The sequence below is a fragment of the Sus scrofa genome, chromosome 9, assembly GCF_000003025.6.
Source record: "Sus scrofa isolate TJ Tabasco breed Duroc chromosome 9, Sscrofa11.1, whole genome shotgun sequence".
Lineage (NCBI taxonomy): Eukaryota > Metazoa > Chordata > Mammalia > Artiodactyla > Suidae > Sus > Sus scrofa.
In genome coordinates this window covers 41527130-41547592 of record NC_010451.4, presented here as the reverse complement: position 1 = coordinate 41547592, position 20463 = coordinate 41527130, and the positions used below count along the sequence as shown (strand labels likewise).

Sequence of the window (20463 nt, the reverse complement as noted above, 5' to 3'; positions counted from 1 at the left end):
GTTAAGGATCCGGTGTTGCCGTGAGCTGTGGTGTAGGTTGCAGATGCGGCTCGGATCCCAAGTTGCTGTGGCTCTGGCGTAGGCCGGTGGCTACGGCTCCAATTCGACCCCTAGCCTGGGAACCTCCATATACCGTGGGAGCAACCCAAGAAATGGCAAAAAGACAAAAAAAAAAAAAAAAAAAAAAAAAAAAAAGTTTACAAATGCTGGAGTTCCAGTTGGGGCTCAGCAGTAAAGAACTCAACTAGATCTATGAGGACACGGGTTCAATCCCTGGCCTTACTCACTGGGTTAAGGGATCCAGCATTACTATGACCTGTGGTGTAAATCGCAGATGCGGCTTGGATCCAGCGTGGCTGTGGCTATGGTGTAGGTCAGCAGCTATAGCTCCGATTCAGCCCCCAGCCTGGGAACTTCTATATGCTGCAGGTGTGGTTCTAACAAGACAAAAAAAAAAAAAAAAAAAAAAAGTCTACAAATGCTGGAGTGCTGGAGAGGCTGTGGAGATAAGGTAATCTTCCTACACTGCTGGTAGGAATGTAAGCTGGTGCAGCCACTATGAAGGAGAGTGTGGAGGTTCCGCAGAAAGCTAAAAACAGAACTACCATGTGATCCATCAATGCCGCTCCTGGACATACATCCAGACAAAACTATAGTTCAAAAAGATACATGCACCCCTATGTTCATTGCAGCACTATTCACAATAGCCAAGACATGGAAACAAACTAAATGACCATCAACAGAGAAATGGATTAAGAAGATGTGGTACATATATACAGTGGAATTCTACTCAACCATAAAAAAGAACCAAATAATGCCATTCACAGCAACATGACTCCAACTAGAGATTCTCATACTAAGTGAAATAAGTCAGAAATAGAAAGACAAATACCATATGCTATCACTTGTCTGTCAATCAGTGGGTTAAGCATCCAGCATTGCTGTGAGCTATGGTGTAGGTCACAGATACAGCTAGGATCCCATGATGCAGTGGCACAGGCTGGCAGCTACACCTCCAATTTGACCCCTAGCCTGGGAATCTCCATATGCTGCAGGTGCATCCCTAAAAGACAATAAAAATTAAAAATAAAAAAATAAAAGACTACATATATGTATAACTGAATCACTCTGTTGTACAGCAGAAATTATCACAATATTATAAATTAACTATAATTCTAAATAAATAAATTTAAAAAGAAGGGGCCCATGCTTGGTTTGGTACCATTTTGAAATTCTTAACAATCTTTAAGCAAGGGGCCCTGCACTTTCACTTTGCACTAGGCCCCACAAATTATGTAGCCAATCCTGCTGCAAGGATATTCCTCTCTGGATATCAACAGTAGCTGAAAGTAGAGAAGAAACAGGTAGGTACAAGAGCAGACAATTAGCTCGGGTTGTAACATGAGGTAGAAACTCCCTGTCCAGGTTTGGCTTGTAAAATTGTGAAGCTAGACAGCCCCTCCCAAACCACCTCAGCACCAGGAACTATATCCCATCTCTTGGAATAGAACATGATGGAAGGTGGTATGAAAAAAAGTATATATATATATATATGTATATATATATTGGTGTATATATATATATATCTGACTGGGTTGCTATGCTGTGCATCAGAAATTGACACAACACTGTAAATTAACTATACTCTAATACAAAAAAAAACCCCAAAACCCACCTCATCCATTTCTTTGCCTTTTAGCAAGGATGTTCCAATTCTTAAGACAGACCAAAGAGTACCTACAGTTTTGCTTTTCTTCAAGAAGAAACAACCCACTTTTTTCTTTAAGTTGATTTGGAGGCAACATTACCTACATTCCAGACAAATTTTCTCTACAAGCCCAGTGCAGCCTAAAAACCCCTAATTTTATCCTGTGGTTTTCAGAAACATTTTGTTTTATGATTTCACTTGATCCTTAAAGCTCTTTATTCCCATGTTTAAGAAACATTAATTGAGCATGAACAGTGTGTCAGACACTATCCTAACTACTAGAGTTAGAACTGGTGACAGGACAGAACCCTATTCTTGCCCTCTGACCCCCCCCCCATGTCTTATGGGATTAGGAACCAGATTCTGATGGGTACATATTTCACAGGACTGCAGATAGAAGTCTGCCCTAGAATGGACCATACTCAGGGTCTATACTTGATTTGATGAGGAGGTTTGAGATTTTCTGAGTTTATGTTTAGGTGACATTTGATCTTAGAATCGCTCCTGGAATGGGTTAAGAACTTTGAGGATGTTGGGATAGGATGACTCTATTTTGCACTTGGGACAAATATGAATTTGAGGGAGTCAGAGGGTGGCAGATTGCACTGGATTGAATAATGCCCCCCCCAATTCATGTCCTTCCAGAAGCTCCCAATGTGACCTTGTCTGGAAATGGGGTCGTTGCAGATAAAATCAGTTAAGATGAGGTCTTACTGGAATAAGATGGGTCCTTAAATTAATACGGCTGATGTCCTTATAAGAAAGAGAAAAGAGGATAATGTCACATGAAGATGGAGGCAGGTATTAGAGTGACACATCTCCAAGCCGAAGAAAGCCAAAGATCACCTGCAACCACCGAAAGCTAAGACAGAGGTGGGAACAGATTCTCCCTCAGCGTGTTTGGCCCAACCTCCCAACACCTCCATTTCAGATGTCTGACCTCCAGAACTATAAAAGGATAAATTTCCAGTGTTTTCAAGGAGTATTTTGTGACGGCAACCCTAAGAAACTAATGCAGGTGACCTGTCCCGTAACTCACAGTGGAAAGATGACAGAGAATGGACTGGAATAGACTGCTTATCTTTAGCCGTGTGTCATCATTATGCAGGATCAGACATGGTTTCTGGAGTTAAGTCTAGGCTCCACTGGTCACTTGGTAAGCTTGGTTAAGAAACTTAGCTTCTCTGCACCTCAATTCAACCACTTGCAAAAATGTGGCTACTTGGAGTCCCCGTTTAATGGAGACGTGAGGATCATGTGTACACACTTTTAAAATGTGGTGCTGTGGCGTAAATGCTGGGTTTGGTGGTTACTGTTATCCTGTCTCCCTGGGCAGATTTTGAGGCCCATGTAGGAACCAAGAGTCTTGTGTTATTCACACTTGTATCCTTAGTGCTTATCATTGAACCTGGCACTTGATAAAAGCTCAAAAGATGTTCGTTGGGTTGCATTAGTCTGTGCATTATGCTTGTTTTTGTTCCAAATGATGGGGGAGTGGAGTGAGCCCAAATGGGGGGCTCTCCCATTAAGGTCAGTTTTCTGAGGGCTACCTCTCTGCAGGTTGTGTCAGAGGCAGCAACCCCTCTACACCCGAGGAACAGTTAAGTCACCAGCTCCGTGAGACGCTCTTCTCTGCAGAACTGCCCCTACCTAAAGCCCATCATTTCTAATGGACTAAAGGAGCTGGTGCCTTTAAATTCCACAGAAAAGGAAGAAAAAGCACTTTAGTTTCAGCCCGTGTTCTCCATTAGACACCCTTCAGGTGTTAGCAATATTATGCCACAATTTCATTATCCATTAAAGCCAGGTAATAATAAGTACACAAAGGTATTTGGAGCCTATTGATGTTAATGAAAGAGATCAATCTAATTCAGAATGTGTGTGTGGAGAGCTCCTTGGAGATGGAATAGGCCCCAAGGTTAGCCTCTAATTGCCTCCTTGATGGTAGACCCCACCAGTACTCAATTTTGCATGACCGTCTTTATGACATAGTTGGAATTTTGACGCCCAGACTCACGCTTCATACAGAAGCCCATTTTCCTCCTCTCCGAAGCCCCTCCCAACATTCCCAATTCAGAAAGAATGGGAAAGTTGCTCTCATTTACATAAGATCCTTGCACAAGAGTGAGAATTTCTTAGATCTAGATCATGGGTCAGGGTGATTAGCAGAAAGTCTGTGATTCCAGGGTTGCTTGAGTGACCCTAGAAGGGTCTTTGGGGATCTAGGGTCTCTGTGTCTCTGTCTCTATCTCTGGAGTGACGTGGAGGAGCTTAGAGGGATCTTCTATCAAGTTTATGAGCTGCATTCAATAGCTATCTCAACAAAATTAATCTACCCTTGATCTAGGAAAGAAAACTACATCTGAAAAGGAGGATTCATGAGGCCCCTTTTTTTCTCAAATGCCCCTCTGTGTTCTTCTAGGAGTCTCCTGTGGGCCCCCAGCTCCTACCAGAATGAGCATTTACTTAGTGAGAGTACATCTGTGGTTGGGCTCGCTTTCGTTCCCACCAACTGTCTACCTTTTCTATCCAATGCGAGTTCTCAAGTTTTACTTCTACCTCCTTTCACTTCTACCCTTATTCTTTAAAAAGATAAAAAGAAACAAAACACTGCCATATAGACACAGAAAGCTCACCCCACTGTTTCTGGGGACCAGCATCTCCAAAGATGTCTTAGAGGAAACCTCCCCTCCCACGGCTGTTGGACCAGGTGCCAGGCTGCATACGGACATGCCTGCAGGCAGAAGTGTCTGTGCCCTGGGCCCCCTGTGGCCTGCAGCCTGACTCCAGAGTATCAGCAGCGCCCTCTGATAAACAATATGCATCCCCAAGCCGGCAGATGTGATTGCACATTAGCTGGAAGGAAGTGGCCACTCGGACGGACCATTTGATTCGGTATCAGTGGAAGTGCGCATATCAGGCCCAGAGTGATGATATATTTAGAATAAATCTTTGCTCCTCCTGCCTGCCCCACCTGTCCCCAGCTCCCTGCTGGCAGCCTGGACTGGGACTCAGAGGCTGATTAGATTAAGTGGGAGCTGGTCCTTTGCTGTCAGGACCCTGGCAGCATGGAACTGGGCTCTGAATTTTACATCATTGGCTAAAGATCGTTCAACAGGGTGATTTGATGGCTAAATTGAAAGTAGGATGACTGGTGCAGAGTAAGAAAACATTAGCCAACCGTGCTGCACATGTGGGGAATGGGAGGTAGGGAGGCTGGGAGAGGTCAATGGGGACAAAGAACTGAACTGGAGAGTCACTGGATCTACTGTGTCTTCCAGGGAGTTCCCTGGTGGTCTAGCGATTAGGACTCAGTGCTTTTACAGGTGCAATCTCTGGTCTGGAAACTGAGATCCCATATCAAGCTGCCGCATGCCATGGCCAAAACCAAAAACCCTTTTGTATTCTGAAGTTGCAGAACTGCTCCTGAGTCTGGCTCCCTGTCCTATGAGACAGGATCTGTGAATCTGGATTCTCTCCCCATTCCATTTTGGAGGGCCAGGGTGGAAGGCAGCCCTGCTAAATAGGCCACCTTTAACCCCCAGGGCAAAGGAACTGGGGGAAAAGCTCCAAGAGCAAGAAATCATATCGATGCCCCCTCCAGCCTACCTCGATGTCAACACGGAACGGAGGAGAAGCAGGGCAGTGAAGACGGCAAAGCAACAGGACCGTCGTTCCCAGGGTCCAGGGAAGCCTCTCCTTCCTTTGACCATCTTTCATGCCTCCGTTCATCATATTTAAAATGGAGCTAGGACATAGAAAACCCTTTGCCGCTATTGAGAAGACAATATTTAGGCTAGAGGGTGACATGTAAGTACAAATAATGGCTGCTCTCTGGAGAGCGTGAGTGTGTGGGGGTGGGGGCTCGCGTGCTCTCCTATTTACCTGCCCATCTCTCGTCTTTGTTTGTCTCCTCTGTGCAGCGCAGGTAATGGTGTGTGCAGCTCTCCGGAGTGCTTGGTGGGTGACTGTGTTCCACCTTGCACGTGCTCCTCCCTCACATTCCCTTTAATGCTCTCCATTATTCGGGCTGCATTAATAATGTTTGCGAGCTGATATCTTTAAAATTAATGAGGTGTTTACTCTTAGCCAAGATACTCGTTGAAATTAAAAAAGCTTTCTTTTTCTCCTCTCCCTTTGCCTCTATAAAAAAAAAAAAAGTGGACAAACAAGCCACAATGCAAACTTGGCTAAAAACTGAGCAGAACAGGCAAAAACCCAAGCCCTAAACACAAGGAAGGCATGAGTTGAGATTAGCTGGTTCCCAGTGTTTTACATGAGTCAGGTTCAAATCACAGCTGTTTCTAAGAGGTCTTGGTTTAACAAGCACTTTGCTAGAAAGTGCCTCCTTACCTTTTGACCAAAGGAGGGTTTCTGCCCTAGATAATTGCTTATTTCACCACCACCACTGCCTTTAGCATATAGTTATCCATTGTAACCACAGCACCTTAGTCTAGTCTGAATATTCCTTCTCGCTCTCTTTCTCTCTCTGTTTTTGTTGTTGTTGTTGTTGCACCCATGGCCTGCAGAAGTTCCTGGGTCAGGGATCGAACTCGTGCCACAGCAGCAACCTGAGCCACAGCAGTGACAATATTGGATCCTTAACCTGCTGTGTCACCAGAGAACTCCTGAATTTTCTTTCTTATTCAAAAGGTTTGTTTCCAGGAGAATCTGTGTGCAGTCCTGACCTGTCTGTAGTCTCTATTTTTCAATCCAATGACCTGGTGTGAAGGACCCTCCCAGCCTCCGACTACCACCGCCACCAGCTGGCTTTGTGCTGAAAAGCAGATGCTGAATACTAACAATGAGTCCACTAGCTGCAGGAGCTTTTGGCCAACCACATGTCAGGACCGGCTGCCAGGAGGGAAGGGAGAAAGGTACCCCTGAACTACAAAGCAGCAGGCTTTGCTGTCTTGCTCCTCCCTGCCCCCTAGGCACCTGCTGGACAAATTTCCCAAGAACCATGAAGTCAAGTGCATTCCTGGTGGCACATCTCATCAAGTCCTTTTAGAGCAATTGTTTTCTCTGATCTGGAAACCAATGCAGGTCTCTGCAGACCCTGCAGGGATTTGTTAGCTAATCCCTCAAAATACTCAAGTGAATAATAAAACAATTTTGTGCATTTGCATCTGGAATTAATTAATAATTTACTCAATTGCAAACAAGGCATTAAAGTGACACTCGTGTGTGAATTTCCTTTTTTTTTTTCCTTCTCAATAACAATTAAAAGTGAGGATGTTAGGAGTTCCCACTGTGGTGCAGTGGGTTAAGAATCCAGGTGCAGTGGCTCAGGTCACTGCAGAGGCTTGGGTTTGATGCCCAGCCCAGTGCAGAGGGTTAAAGGATCTGGCATTGCTGCAGCTGCAGCATAGATCAGAGCTGCAGCTACATTTGAATCCCTGGTCCAGGTACTTCCATATGCCATGGATGAAGCCATAAAATTAAACAAAAAAAAAGAGTTCTCACTGTGGCTCAGCCAGTTAAGAACCCGACATAGTGTCCATAAGGATGAGAATTCAATCCCTGGCCTCACTCAGTGTGTTAAGGATCCAGCATTGCCATAAGCAGGTTGAAGATGCAGCTTGGATGCCGAGTTGCAGTGGCTGTGGTGGAAGCCGACAGCTGCAGCTCCGATTCGAACCCTAGCCTGGGAACTTCCATATGCCTCAGGTAGGGCCATAAAATAAAAAAAAAAATAGTGAGGATATTATATATATTGAAAGACTTGAGGATTCCTGCTGCAGTGGCTGGTTCAAGTCTGTGTCTGAAAACCACTCTCTATATTCACATATGGAATAGCTACAGCAGGAGTTTGGGATCTGGGACTGGACCCCCAGTCTCTGAAATGCCAAAATGCAAGTAGATGTCCAGAGTCATCCGAATCAGCTGTTCTTGGGCAATAACGAATGAGAAGATGCAAGACAGCAGAGACTTCTCAATCTAATAGAGAAGGCCGAAGACGGCAGAGATGCGGACAGAGGGACAGGAATGGGGAGGACCTACATTAAACTGAATCTGTGCAAAATCTCCAGCGCTGCTCTGCAGGATGTTGTATGTTGAGGACACAGAAAGAAGTTCCCACTCACTGTCATTCAAAAATGCCTTTTGGTTATGCATAATGTCTTCTCTGCTCCTCAGGAAGGCCAGGTCTACATCTTCCACTGAAAACAACAGAAACAGTTGACACTTCCCCACAGAGAGAGGCACTGATGTCAACCCACTTTTCCAACACCCAACTCAAATCCTTCCTTTTTACTCCTGCCCCAACATGTACAGTCTTACTGAGATGTGGTTCAATATACCACTTTTAATTAGGCATAGGGATGTGGGATAAAAACTTTCTGGTTATGAAAAAAAGTAACTATGAGTTTAAGGTTTGTATTCCATTATCTGTAGAAGGATGGAGCTGGTGCTGTAACTTCTATAACATTTTTTTTCTTTTCTTTTTTATCTTTTTCTTTGTTTTTTTTTTCCCCCTTTTGCTTTTCTGTTCCTTTTTCAGCCTCCCCCTCAACACACGGAAGTTCACAGGCCAGGGATGGAATCCAAGCCAGAGCTGTGACTTACACCACAGCTGCAGCAACGCTGCATCCTTAACCCACAGAATCCCCCTACAACCGTCTTCATGGCAGTGGAGGCCTAATGTATACCCATACTAACAGCAGCAAAGGGCACAACACAGTACTTAGTCTGAATTACAGCAGGAGCCAAATAATTGCAAGAAGGGATTTAAATGTACAAAAAGTTAATTATATGTGAGAATAAAATATGCTGAAGGACAGCATAATACAATTTCACCTAGGTGTGCTCAGTCAGCACAAGTGTATTTGCCCACTAGCAGACTACGCCTCTCATGGTTTACCTGTGTGCAGAATGCTACTGAAGGTTAGGCTGCAATTCTGGATGTCAAATGGAAAAGCGTATGTCTCTAAACTGCATGCAGAGACCATCTGGATGGGCTTAGAGTGCTTAATGGTCCCAGATGAGTTCACATAAACATAAGGAAGGTCGGGGGATCTTTCAATGTCCACACTATATGAAACACAAGAGAACTTGTTGACACAAAGAAGGCTTTAGTCCTTTCAATACAAAACCAGAACTGATTACGAGATGGTAGTGCCACCCAAGACTAACCTAGAAGTGCAAAGACAGAATCACATTTTCCATGAGCTCTTCACCCTGGCAAAGACAGGTTCAGCAATGACAGCCCCGTATGTCAACTTACTTGCTGCTGCTAAAACACAGACATAACCCATGCGCAACATCAAGCATTAGCGATCAAAACCTGTATCTTAAATGATGTTGACTCAGGGTACCTCTAACCTGAATATTCCCACCAATATGTTCCTCTTCAAGTTGAGAAACAAAAAAAAATAGTGACAATGATTGAAAGGAAGCAGAAACTGTCCTGAATATTCTAAGCATCTAAACCCCACGGAAATACATCCCAGCACACTTACAACTCATTAATGATGATGTCAGGGGCCCAGACGGCACTTAGAGGTAGGGAGATCTCTCGAATCTCATCAAACATGCTGGAATTCCAAGATAAAAACTCATCATTCCAAACCTGTAGCCAAACAGGAAACATCACAAATGGGCAACGTCAGCCTCCACAAAGAACAGAAGCAGGATTTGGGTAAATAACTCAAATGATCAGCCTGTTGGTACTATCTATCAGAGCGGAGGTTTTTCCAACCAACTCCCGAAGATGGTTGCTCCAACCATGTATCTCATACAGATTCTAATAAATCAGGTCTGCTGCAGATATAAGGAACAATAAACACAAAGATAATAATTATATCTTGCAACAGATTGAGTTCAGGAGTCCAGCATGCACGGAAGCAAACTTAAACACTTACCTCACAGTACCATACACTTGTCTTTACTTTTTGATTCTGGGCATCCTACGAAACAAAAAGAAAATCCACACCAAATCTTAGTGTGTCAGTAAATCAAAGCCTAATTCAACAGCATGACAATCCAGAGGAGGAAAATCAAATCCAACTAAATAATGCTGGTTTTCTTTTTTCTTTTTTTCTTTTGTCTTTTGGCTTTTTAGGGCTGCACCCGCGGTATATGGAGGTCCCCAGGCTAGGGGTTGAATCAGAGCTACAGCTGCCGGCCTATGCCAGAGCCACAACAATGCCAGATTCGAGCCATCTCTGCAACCTACACCACAGCTCATGGCAATGCCAGATCCTTAACCCACTGAGAGAGGCCAGGGATCAAACCCGCAACCTCATGGTTCCTAGTGGGATTCGTTTCTATTGCGCCACAATGGGAACTCCTGGTTTTCTTTTTTTAATTAATTTATTTTTTTGTTCATTAGGGCCACGCCCATGGCATATGGAAGTTCCCAGGCTATGCCACAGCCACAGCAACCCCAGATCTGAGTGGAGTTTGGGACCTACACGACGGCTCACGGCAACTCTGGATCTTTAACTCACTGAGCAAGGCCAGGGATCAAACCTGAATCCTCATGGATATTAGTTTGGTTTGTTACTGCTGAGCCACAATGAGAACTCCAAAATAATGCTCATTTTAAAAACATTACCTCAATGCTGTAAGAACTGACTATTCTCAGTTCTTATTTACTACGCACACCTGTCACTACGAGCTTTACTATTATTATCTATGACAAAATGACACTTTAACTGCACTTGACATCTTAAATGATTTTGCTAATCTCTTTCCTACCTTAATTAGTTACTCTGCCATTAATCAGACTAAAAGATGATATACAGTCATAGCCAATTCTGGACTAAAAAGATGAGACCAAGCTTTAATTTGTAATCAAGATGTTATTCAGAATCTTTCAATGCGCATTATCTCAACTGCCATTGGCAGCCATTCCTACTGTTACCTTATGTTTGGATTTCTCTCCTTATAGAACAGACAGAAAAAGCTTAATCTGAATGACGTATATTTTTAGTAACAGAAATAGATGTGATTTCCCATGGCTGCAATGAGTCAGTGATAAAAAAAAAATCCTACAAACAAACAAACAAACAAACCCTCTTTATTAATTTTTTATATTGAATCCAGTAAAAAAAAAAATTTTTTTTCTAAAGTTACTACGTTCTTAGGGATTAAAAGGAAAGGAATAGCTCACACCACATACAAACATTAACTCAAAACGGATCATAAAACTAAATATAAGAGCTAAAACTATAAAGCTCTTAGAAGAGAACATGAGTAAATCTTCATGACTTTGAATTAGGCAATAATGTCTTAGATAGGAAACCACAAACACAAGCAACAAAAGAAAAAATAAAAAGGACTTCATCAAAATTTAAAACTTTTGTGTTTTAAAGAACACCATCAGGAAGTCAAACAACTACCCACAGTATGGGAGAAAATATCTGCAAATCACACATCAAGTAAGGGGCTTGTATCTGGAATATAAAAAGAACTCCTACAAATCAACCATTAAAAGATAAATGGCCCAACTTAAAAATAAGGACCAGGAGTTCCTGTCGTGGCGCAGTGGTTAACGAATCCGACTAGGAACCATGAGGTTGTGGGTTCGGTCCCTGCCCTTGCTCAGGGGGTTGACAATCCGGCGTTGCCGTGAGCTGTGGTGTGGGTCACAGACGTGGCTCGGATCCCGCGTTGCTGTGGCTCTGGTGTAGGCCGGAGGCTACAGCTCCGATTGGACCCCTAGCCTGGGAACCTCCATATGCCGCAGGAGCGGCCCAAGAAATAGCAAAAAGACAAAAAAAAAAAAAAAGTACCAAAGGACACAATCAACAGAGTGAGAAGGCAATTCACGGAATGGGAGAAAGTATTTGTAGATTATGTATCTGATATCTAATATATGGGTTAATATCTCAAATATTAGAGAACTTCTACAACTCAAAACAAAACAAAAATCCCTATTAAAAATAGACAAGAGATTTGAATAGACATTTGTCCAAAGCAGATATACAAATGGCCAATAAACCCATGAAAATATGCTCGACACCACTGCTATGGGCCAAATTGTGTTCTTCCAAAATTCATATGTGACTGTATTGGAGATAGGACTTATAGAAGATAATTAAGGTGCAACGATGGGGGCCCTCATCTAATAGGAGTGGTGGCCTTAGAAAAGGAGGAAGAAAGAATGATCTTTCTTTCTCCTCCACATGAAGATATAGTGAGAAAGTAGCCATCTGAATGCTGGGAAGAGAGCTCCTACCAAGAACCAAACTGGCTGGAACTTTGATCTTGAATTTCCCAGCCTCCAGAACTGCGAGAAATAAATTTCTGTTGTTTAAGCTACCCAGTCTATGGTATTTGTTAAGGCAGTTAGAGCTGGATGACACAACCTCTAATCATTAGGGAAATACAAATCAAACCCACAATGAAGTATCATTTCACTCTCATTAGGATGGCTACAGTTTTTTTAAAAAGCAGAAAATAAGTGTCAATGAGGAAAATTGGAATTGGAATTCTTGTGCACTATTTGTAAGAAGATACAATGGCTATGGAAAACAGTGCAGCTACTCCTAAAAACTTAAAAATAGAATTACTATATGGTCCAGCAATTCCACTCCTCAGCATTTACCCAAAAGAATGAAAAGCAGGGGCTTGGACAGATATTTGTACATCTATGTTCATAGTAGCATTATTCACAATAGCCAAGTGACCATCAATGGATGAATGGATGAACAAAATGTGATATATACATAGAGTGCAATATTATTCAGCCTTTAAAAGGAAGAAAATTCTGGAGTTCCCGTCGTGGCTCAGTGGTTAACGAATCCAACTAAGAACCATGAGGGTGTGGGTTTGATCCCTGGCCTTGGTCAGTGGGTTGGGGATCTGGCGTTGCCGTGAGCTGTGGTGTAGGCCGGTGGCTACAGCTCCGATTCAACCCCTAGTCTGGGAACCTCCATGTGCCGAGGGAGCGGCCCAAGAAATGGCAAAAAGACAAAAAAAGGAAAATAAAATAAAATAAATAAATAAAAGGAAGATAATTCTGACACATGCTACACCATGAATGAGCCTAGAAGACACCATGCTAAGTCACAAATAAGCCAGTCATAAAAGGACAAATACGATTTGATTCCACCATATACAGTCTGGGTACCTAGACAAGTCAAATTCATTGAGACAGAAAGTAGAATGATGGTTGTCAGCTGGGAATAGGAAATGTGTTTAATGGGTACAGTTTCAGTTTTGGAAGATGAAGAGTTCTGGAGATGGGCAGTGGTGATGACTGCACAACAATAAGCATATACTTAATGCTACTGAACTGAAAACTTAAAAAGGTTAAGATGGCAGTTGTTATATTATGTGCATTTTACCACAAGAAGAAATGGTAATTTTAAAATGAGCAAAGGACTTGAATAGATATTTCTCCAAAGGAGATATACAAATGTGACCAATTAGCACTTGAAAAGATGCTCAACATCATTTGTTACTAGGGAAATGCAAATTAGAGCCACAATGAGATAGCACTTCACTCCATTAGGACAGATAAAATTAAAAAGACAGAAAATAGCAAGTGTTGAGAGGGATGCAGAAAAACTAGAGCCCTCATACATTGTTAGGAGGATTATAAAATGGTGCAGCCACTTTGCAAAACAGCATGGTAGTTCCTTAAAATTTTATTTTATTTTTTATTTTTTTTGTCTTTTTGTCTTTTGTTGTTGTTGTTGTTGTTGTTGCTATTTCTTGGGCCGCTCCCGAGGCATATGGAGGTTCCCAGGCTAGGGGTTGAATTGGAGCTGTAGCCACCAGCCTATACCAGAGCCACAGCAACGCAGGATCCGAGCCGCGTCTTCGACCTACACCACAGCTCACGGCAACGCCGGATCCTTAACCCACTGAGCAAGGCCAGGGACCGAACCCGCAACCTCATGGTTCCTAGTCGGATTCGTTAACCACTGCGCCACGACGGGAACTCCCCTTAAAATTTTAAATATAAAGTTACCTATATGACCTAGCAATTCCACTTCTAAGTGAATAATCAAGAGACTTGACAAAAAAAAATTAAAAAAAAAAAAAAAAAAAAAAAAAAGGAGTTCCCGTCGAGGCGCAGTGGTTAACGAATCCGACTAGGAACCATGAGGTTGCGGGTTCGGTCCCTGCCCTTGCTCAGTGGGTTAACGATCCGGCGTTGCCGTGAGCTGTGGTGTAGGTTGCAGACGCGGCTCGGATTCTGCGTTGCTGTGGCTCTGGCGTAGGCCGGTGGCTACGGCTCCGATTCGACCCCTAGCCTGGGAACCTCCATATGCCGCAGGAGCGGCCCAAGAAATAGCAACAACAACAACAACAAAAAGACAAAAGACAAAAAAAAATTAAAAAAAAAAAAAAAAAAAAAGAGACTTGAAAACCTAAGTCCACACACACACATACACACACACACACACACACACACACAGACACACACACACACACACACACACACACACATAAACCCTGTACAGAAAACAAACAAACAAACCTGTACAGGAATGTTCCTAGCGGCCCTACTGATGATGTCAAAAGCAGAAATAACCCAAAATCTATCCACTGATGAATCAATAAAATGCGGCATTATATAACCATTCAATAGAATATTTTTTAGCACACAACAGTAATGAAATAAGATATATGCTACAACATGGAACCTTGAAAACATTATGCTAAATGGAAGAATTCAGTCACAAAAGGCCATTTATTGTATGATACTGTTTATATGAAATGTCTAGAGTAGACAAATTTATAGAGATCAAAAGTGTTTGCCTAGGATTGGTGGGGGTGAGATGCAGGAGGTGACTGCTAACGGTATGAGCGCTCTTTCTGAAGTGCGGAAATGTTCTGAAATTAGATAGCAATGTTGGTTGCGCAACTCTGTGAATACACTAAAGCCACTGAGCATATCCTTTTTAAAAACAAATTTTATGGCCACACCTGCGGCCAGGGATTCTTAACCTACTGTGCCATAGCTGTTAACTCCTGAAGTGTATTTTAAATGGATGAATTTTGTGGTTAGTTATATCTCAATAAAGCTGCCATTTAAAAAAATGTATTAATAATGAGGAATTCCTGTTGTGGCTCAGTGGGTTAAGGACACGAAATTGTCTCCATGAGGATGCAAGTTTGATCCATGGCCTTGCTCAGTGGGTTAGGGATCTGGTGTTGCCACAAGCTGCTCCACAGGTTGCAGATGCGGCTTCCTCAGCTGCAGCTCTGATTCGACCCCGGACCAGGAACTTCCATATGCAGCATGTGTGGCCATAAAAAGAGAAAAAAAAAAGACGAAAAAGGTATTAATAAAGGAAAAGGAAACCATTTTCGAAGACATTTCCAGGGAATTTATAAGAAGTGTGATACAAATACTGATAAAACCATTCCTTTCCATGTATAATCCATCATTAAAAAATTACATTATTTGAACAGAATAGGAGGCAAGGAAAATCCAAGACAAAAACATGTTAAATAAAATGGGTAGGAATTCCCTGGTGGCTCAGCAGGTTAATGTTCTGGCATTGTCACCGCTGTGGCTGAGGTTTGATACTTGGCCCAGGAGTTTCCGCATGCAATGGCATAGCCAAAATAAATAAATTTAAATAAAATGTGTAAAACATTTCACCTGCTGATTTTGGTTCAAACCTAAGGGGTCATTTAAATAACCTTTGTATTTCTATAGTATTTAGTATAATACCAATTTCAGTAAAATAACAGAGTTGGGTAATTACGCCATGGATGCAAATAGCAGCTCCATTTTCCTCCCCATAACAAGGTATATTAAATTAATTATCCAGTCAATTTTCCAAACATATCAAAAATATATAATTTTTGTGCACAGGGTCAAGACGATCACTCTCTTCAATCCAGGCTGGGGGTGGGGGTGGGTAGGGAGGCGCCATTGATCATTACTCCTTGTGAGGGGTGCACCTGGAATGCAGCACTCAGACTGTATAGGCGTACTCAGGGTGGCATCATTTGAAAGAGAAACAACAAACTTTTTAAAGTCCCCCCCCCACTTTGCAATCAAGAAAGCAAGTTCTACTGGATAAAGAACTCTAGGTACCTGGAGAAAGAAGGGACTCTGCACAGATACAGTGACCCTGCTTTAGAGGTTCAACAAAAGCTAGTCTGAGTGAACTTGCTTTAGAGATTTTTTTTTCTTTTTTTTTTTTTTGTCTTTTTGCCATTTCCTGGGCCACTCCCATGGCATATAGAGGTTCCCAGGCTAGGGGTCTAATCGGAGCTGTAGCCACCAGCCTACGCCAGAGCCACAGCAACGTGGGATCTGAGCCGCGTCTGCAACCTACACCACAGCTCACGGCAACGCCGGATCCTTAACCCACTGAGCAAGGGCAGGGACCGAACCCACAACCTCATGGTTCCTATCAGATTCGTTAACCACTGCACCACAACAGGAACCCCTCAACAGATTTTTAAGAACTTCAAATCGATCCTTGGGAAAGGCAGGTTTTAAAGTCCCTTAGTCTCCTCGAGCGATTGGTTCCAGAATTCCCTTGGATACCAAAATCCATAGATTCTCAAGTCTCTTATATACAAAATGGAGAAGTATTTGCATATAACCTGTACATATCCTCCCATATACTTTAAATCATCTCTAGATTACTCATAATACCCAAAACAATGCAAATGTAAACAGTTGTTGGTGCATGCTGGGGGGAGGGGGCAGGGAATGGTTGGGGGTTTATAGATGCAAACTGTTACATTTAGAATGGAAAACAATAAAGTCCTACTGTGTAGCACAGAAGGCTATACCTAATCTAGAATGATCATGATGGAGAATAATATTTTAAAAAAATAAAGAACGTATATGTTAAAAAAAAAAGTTGGTGCACGACAAATTCAAGTTTTGCTTTTTGGAACTTTCTGGAATTTTTAAAAAAATATATATTTTTGATGCACAGTTGGTTCAATCTGCAAATGCGGAGGCCAAGGAAATGGAGGACTGACTGTACAAAGCGAAAACACTGAATTCACAAGTATTTGCCCAAGGAACAGCTTGGAGGAGATACAGAGGGGACTCCCAGCCAAGATCGTTCTGCAGGACTCATAGCAGTTAAAAAAAGACCTCTACTGGAGTTCCCTGGTGGTTCAGCAGGTTAAGGATCTGGCATTTTCGCTGCTGTGGCTCAGGTTTGATGCCTGGCCTCGGAACCTTTGCATGCCACAGGCATGGCCAAAACAAAACAAGACAAAAACCACCACTACTGAGAGCTCAGGGTCACGTGACACCATTTTCTTCCAAGTTTACTGGCTGAGAGAGCATGAAATAGATCATGTCTCACCCACAAAAGCAGGAAAAGCTCAGTTCTATGCTTAGTTGCCATCAATGAAGGTTCCCAATAATAGGGGGGAAAAAGTCCAAAATGCAGTTTCTATCACAGGGAAATAGAACTTTTAATTGCTCTTTCACAACAAACATACTTTTATATATATGAATTGTCCCAACCTTTCTTTGTCACTGTCACACCAAGTTGTGAATGTATCATGTGGCTGGGAAGGAAAGTCTGTCTGTCTTAGTGTTTCATTGTCACCGTCATTTTACCTGGTTGGTTCCTTTTCACTGCCGTGTTGATGCCTTAGCTTGTTTTTCTCTTCCTGCCCAGTCCTTTGTCATGTTACATGTAACAATAATGTTAAGAATTTTTTTCCCTAACATCTTATGGGGGTGTCTGAGAGGATTCGTCATTCAGCCCTAAAGAACACAATGTCAAAAAAGAAGTTTGAGGCTAAAACTGAAATCTTTTTTTGTCAAGAGAAACAAGTTTCTCAATGCCAGCTGGTGAACATAATTGGTTCTCTGGTGGCATTATTCACAGCTTTTCCCTCTGTGTATATCTCTCTCTCTTTTTTCTTTAGATACCTTCCATCTTGCTTGTTAAAAGCAAAGGATATTTTAGAGAATTGGAATTCATTAGTCTTCCTAACAGAGGGAGTCTATTTAGATCTAAATTGGTGGTTAGCAAATATACAGATAATTCCCGCACATTCTTATTTATCTTTCCCAGTTCCAAAGACTATAGAAACAGATGCCTCAACGTCTGGCTGGGAGGCTCTAGTCAATGGACTGGAATACAAAGGTATCTGGGATTCGGAATTGACAAAACTCAATAGAAACAAATTGAAACTCTTCACTGTTGAGTAGATTATCTCTATAATCAGATTTCCCTAAGGTACTCATAATACCCAGAAATTCTAAGGCAGGACTGTAGTCTTTCATGTAAACAAAACAGGAGGCAAAACATTATAATGGAAGCGAGGTGATGAAAGCTGGGCTGAAAGCTCTTCACTCCAAACAAAAGTTGCCAGCAGTTCAGCTGCTGGCAGATGCAACCAACAAATTATCTATTCACATTGGGAGTGTCCTTGTCTGAGCTGAATCTGTGAGTGATTTTATCAAGTCCTTCAAATCAGCCCTTACCTCTAGAAGGAACTTTAGGATTAGCCCACTTGAATGTAATAGAGACATTTGCAAAGCATATTAGACTAAGTCATTTATAAAGATGATCCTAGAATTGTACTCATATATCTTAATTGGTTAGAGAAATATCTACCCATATCTTTGAAATAAGATATACTGTTCTGCATATTGAGGGAAATATGAACATGAGTTAAAATAATCCTTCCTTCAAGTAGCTATTAATAAACTAGGGTATGTGATATTTTAACAGATAATTACATGCATTAAGAAGTATACATACTTCATTGGATTTAAAAGAGGAAGACATTGCTCTCAGTTTGGAGAACTGAGAAGAATTTCTTTTAGGGGCTGAGATTTAAGGACTATGTTATTTTACAGATGGAGAATGAAAAGGAAGACATTCAGTGGAGGAAATAATAGAATGAATAGCAATAGAGGCAAGAGCAAGAAGGAATCCAGGTCCATTGTAGCACTGAGTACATGTAGAAGATAAAGTTAAGACTATAGATGAGAATAAAACTAGAGGGATGGAATATAGGATTTTTCCATATTTCTGAAAGCAAATTTTTCATGTCCAATAAAATGTCTAACACATTCTTATAAAAAATTACTATATTCCACAACAATGAACAAAGGCATATTTTAAAAAAATAACAGTATTCTCCTTACCTACCATAACGAGTATGATTTTTTTTTCTTTTACTGGGGTAGGAGAGAAGAGTTACATTAAAAGTTATATATACATATATATACACACACACACATATATATGTATGACTGGGTCAATTTACTGTACAGTAGAAACTGGCACAACACTGTAAATCAACAATACTTGAATACAAAAATTTTCAATTTGATGTAGTCATTCCAAGGGAAAACATTAATATAAAGACTTTACTCCTTTTCCTTATCTCCAAATAAGCCTCTAATGCAAAGTCTAAGCAATTTTACTTTTTTTTATAGTTGATTTACAATGTTCTGTTCATTTCTGCTGTACAGCAAAGTGACCCAGTCATACATATATACATACATTCTTTTCCTCACATTATCTTCTCTCATGTTCCATCACAAGTGACTAAATATAGTTTCCTGTGCTATACAGCAGGATCTCATTGCTTATCCACTCCAAATGCAATAGTTTGCATCTACTAACCCCAAACTCCCAGTCCATCCCACTCACTCCCCCTTTCCCTTGGTAACCACAAGTCTGTTCTCCATGTCCATGAGTTTGTTTCTTTTCTGTAGTTAGGTTCATTTGTGCCATATATTAGAATCCAGATACAACTGATATCATATGGTATTTGTTTCTCTCTTTCTGACTTACTTCACTTAGTATGAGAATCTCTAGTTGCATCCATGTTGCTACAAACAGCATTATTTTGTTCTTTTTACGGTTGAGTAGTAGTCCATTGTGTATATATACCACATCTTCCTAATCCATTCATCTGTGTGGACATTTAGGTTCTTCCCATGTCTTGGCTATTGTGAATAGTGCTGCAATAACATAGGGGTGCATGTATCTTTTTCAATGAAAGTTTTGTCCAGATATATGCCCAGGAGTGACATTGCTGGGTCACATGGTAGTTCCATATTTAGTTTTCTGCAGTATCTCCATACTGTTTTCCATAGTGGTTTTACCAATTTACCTTCCCACCAACAGTGAAGGAGGATACCCTTTTCTTCACACCCTCTCCAGCGTCTGCTATTTAATTTTACTTTATCTTAATGAATATGAAGTCAGATAGCAGAAGGATGGAGACAGACCCAGAAATCTGTCTTCATCTCTTACTCAAGGTGGATTATATCTCTGCCCTGGAGTTTCATAGAACATGGTTCACGTTGCGTCTTTATTCAAATCATGCTTTTCTTATTGCACAATGTCTAATAAACAATATAGACATAATAACCCACCGACCACTAAATAGCAAGGACTAATATCTCCTAAGTAGGTTAAGATACAGCTCCAGAAAATTGCCTCCAAAATTCTAGCTCAATATTCAAATAGAAAAGAGGAGTTTCCACTGTGGCATAACAGGATCAGTGGCATCTTGAGAGGACTGGAATGCAGGTTCAATCCCCAGCCTGGCACAGTGAGTTAAGGACCTGGTATTGACACAGCTGAGGCTTAGGTTGCAACTACGGCTCGGATCTCATCCCAGGCCAAGAAACTCCATGTGCCGTGGGGCATCCAAAAAAAAAAAGGAAAGAAAGAAAAATAAATAAAATTAGAAAAGAGATTTAAAGGAGTTGTCTAATGGAGCTTTGTGTAAGACTAGGTTTTTCGAAGTGTAAGGGTGGGCACATTCTGGCACTGAATTAAACAATATTTTCTAGGACCTTAGATATAGTACTTTTACTAGTGTGAGTGGGA

General features: G+C 41.6%; 1 protein-coding gene across 1 annotated transcript in view; it reads right to left on the bottom strand.

Moving 5' to 3' along the window:
* The window catches only part of HTR3B (5-hydroxytryptamine receptor 3B), a 44446-nt gene that overhangs the window by 9320 nt on the left and 14663 nt on the right, over positions 1–20463 (bottom strand). Inside the window, exons 3-6 of the mRNA XM_021062866.1 lie at positions 9571–9615; positions 9169–9278; positions 8571–8740; positions 7712–7869 (exon numbers count right to left, since the gene is read on the bottom strand). Of these exons, the coding sequence (XP_020918525.1) occupies positions 7712–7869; positions 8571–8740; positions 9169–9278; positions 9571–9615 (483 nt within the window). The remainder of the gene's footprint in view (positions 1–7711; positions 7870–8570; positions 8741–9168; positions 9279–9570; positions 9616–20463) is intronic.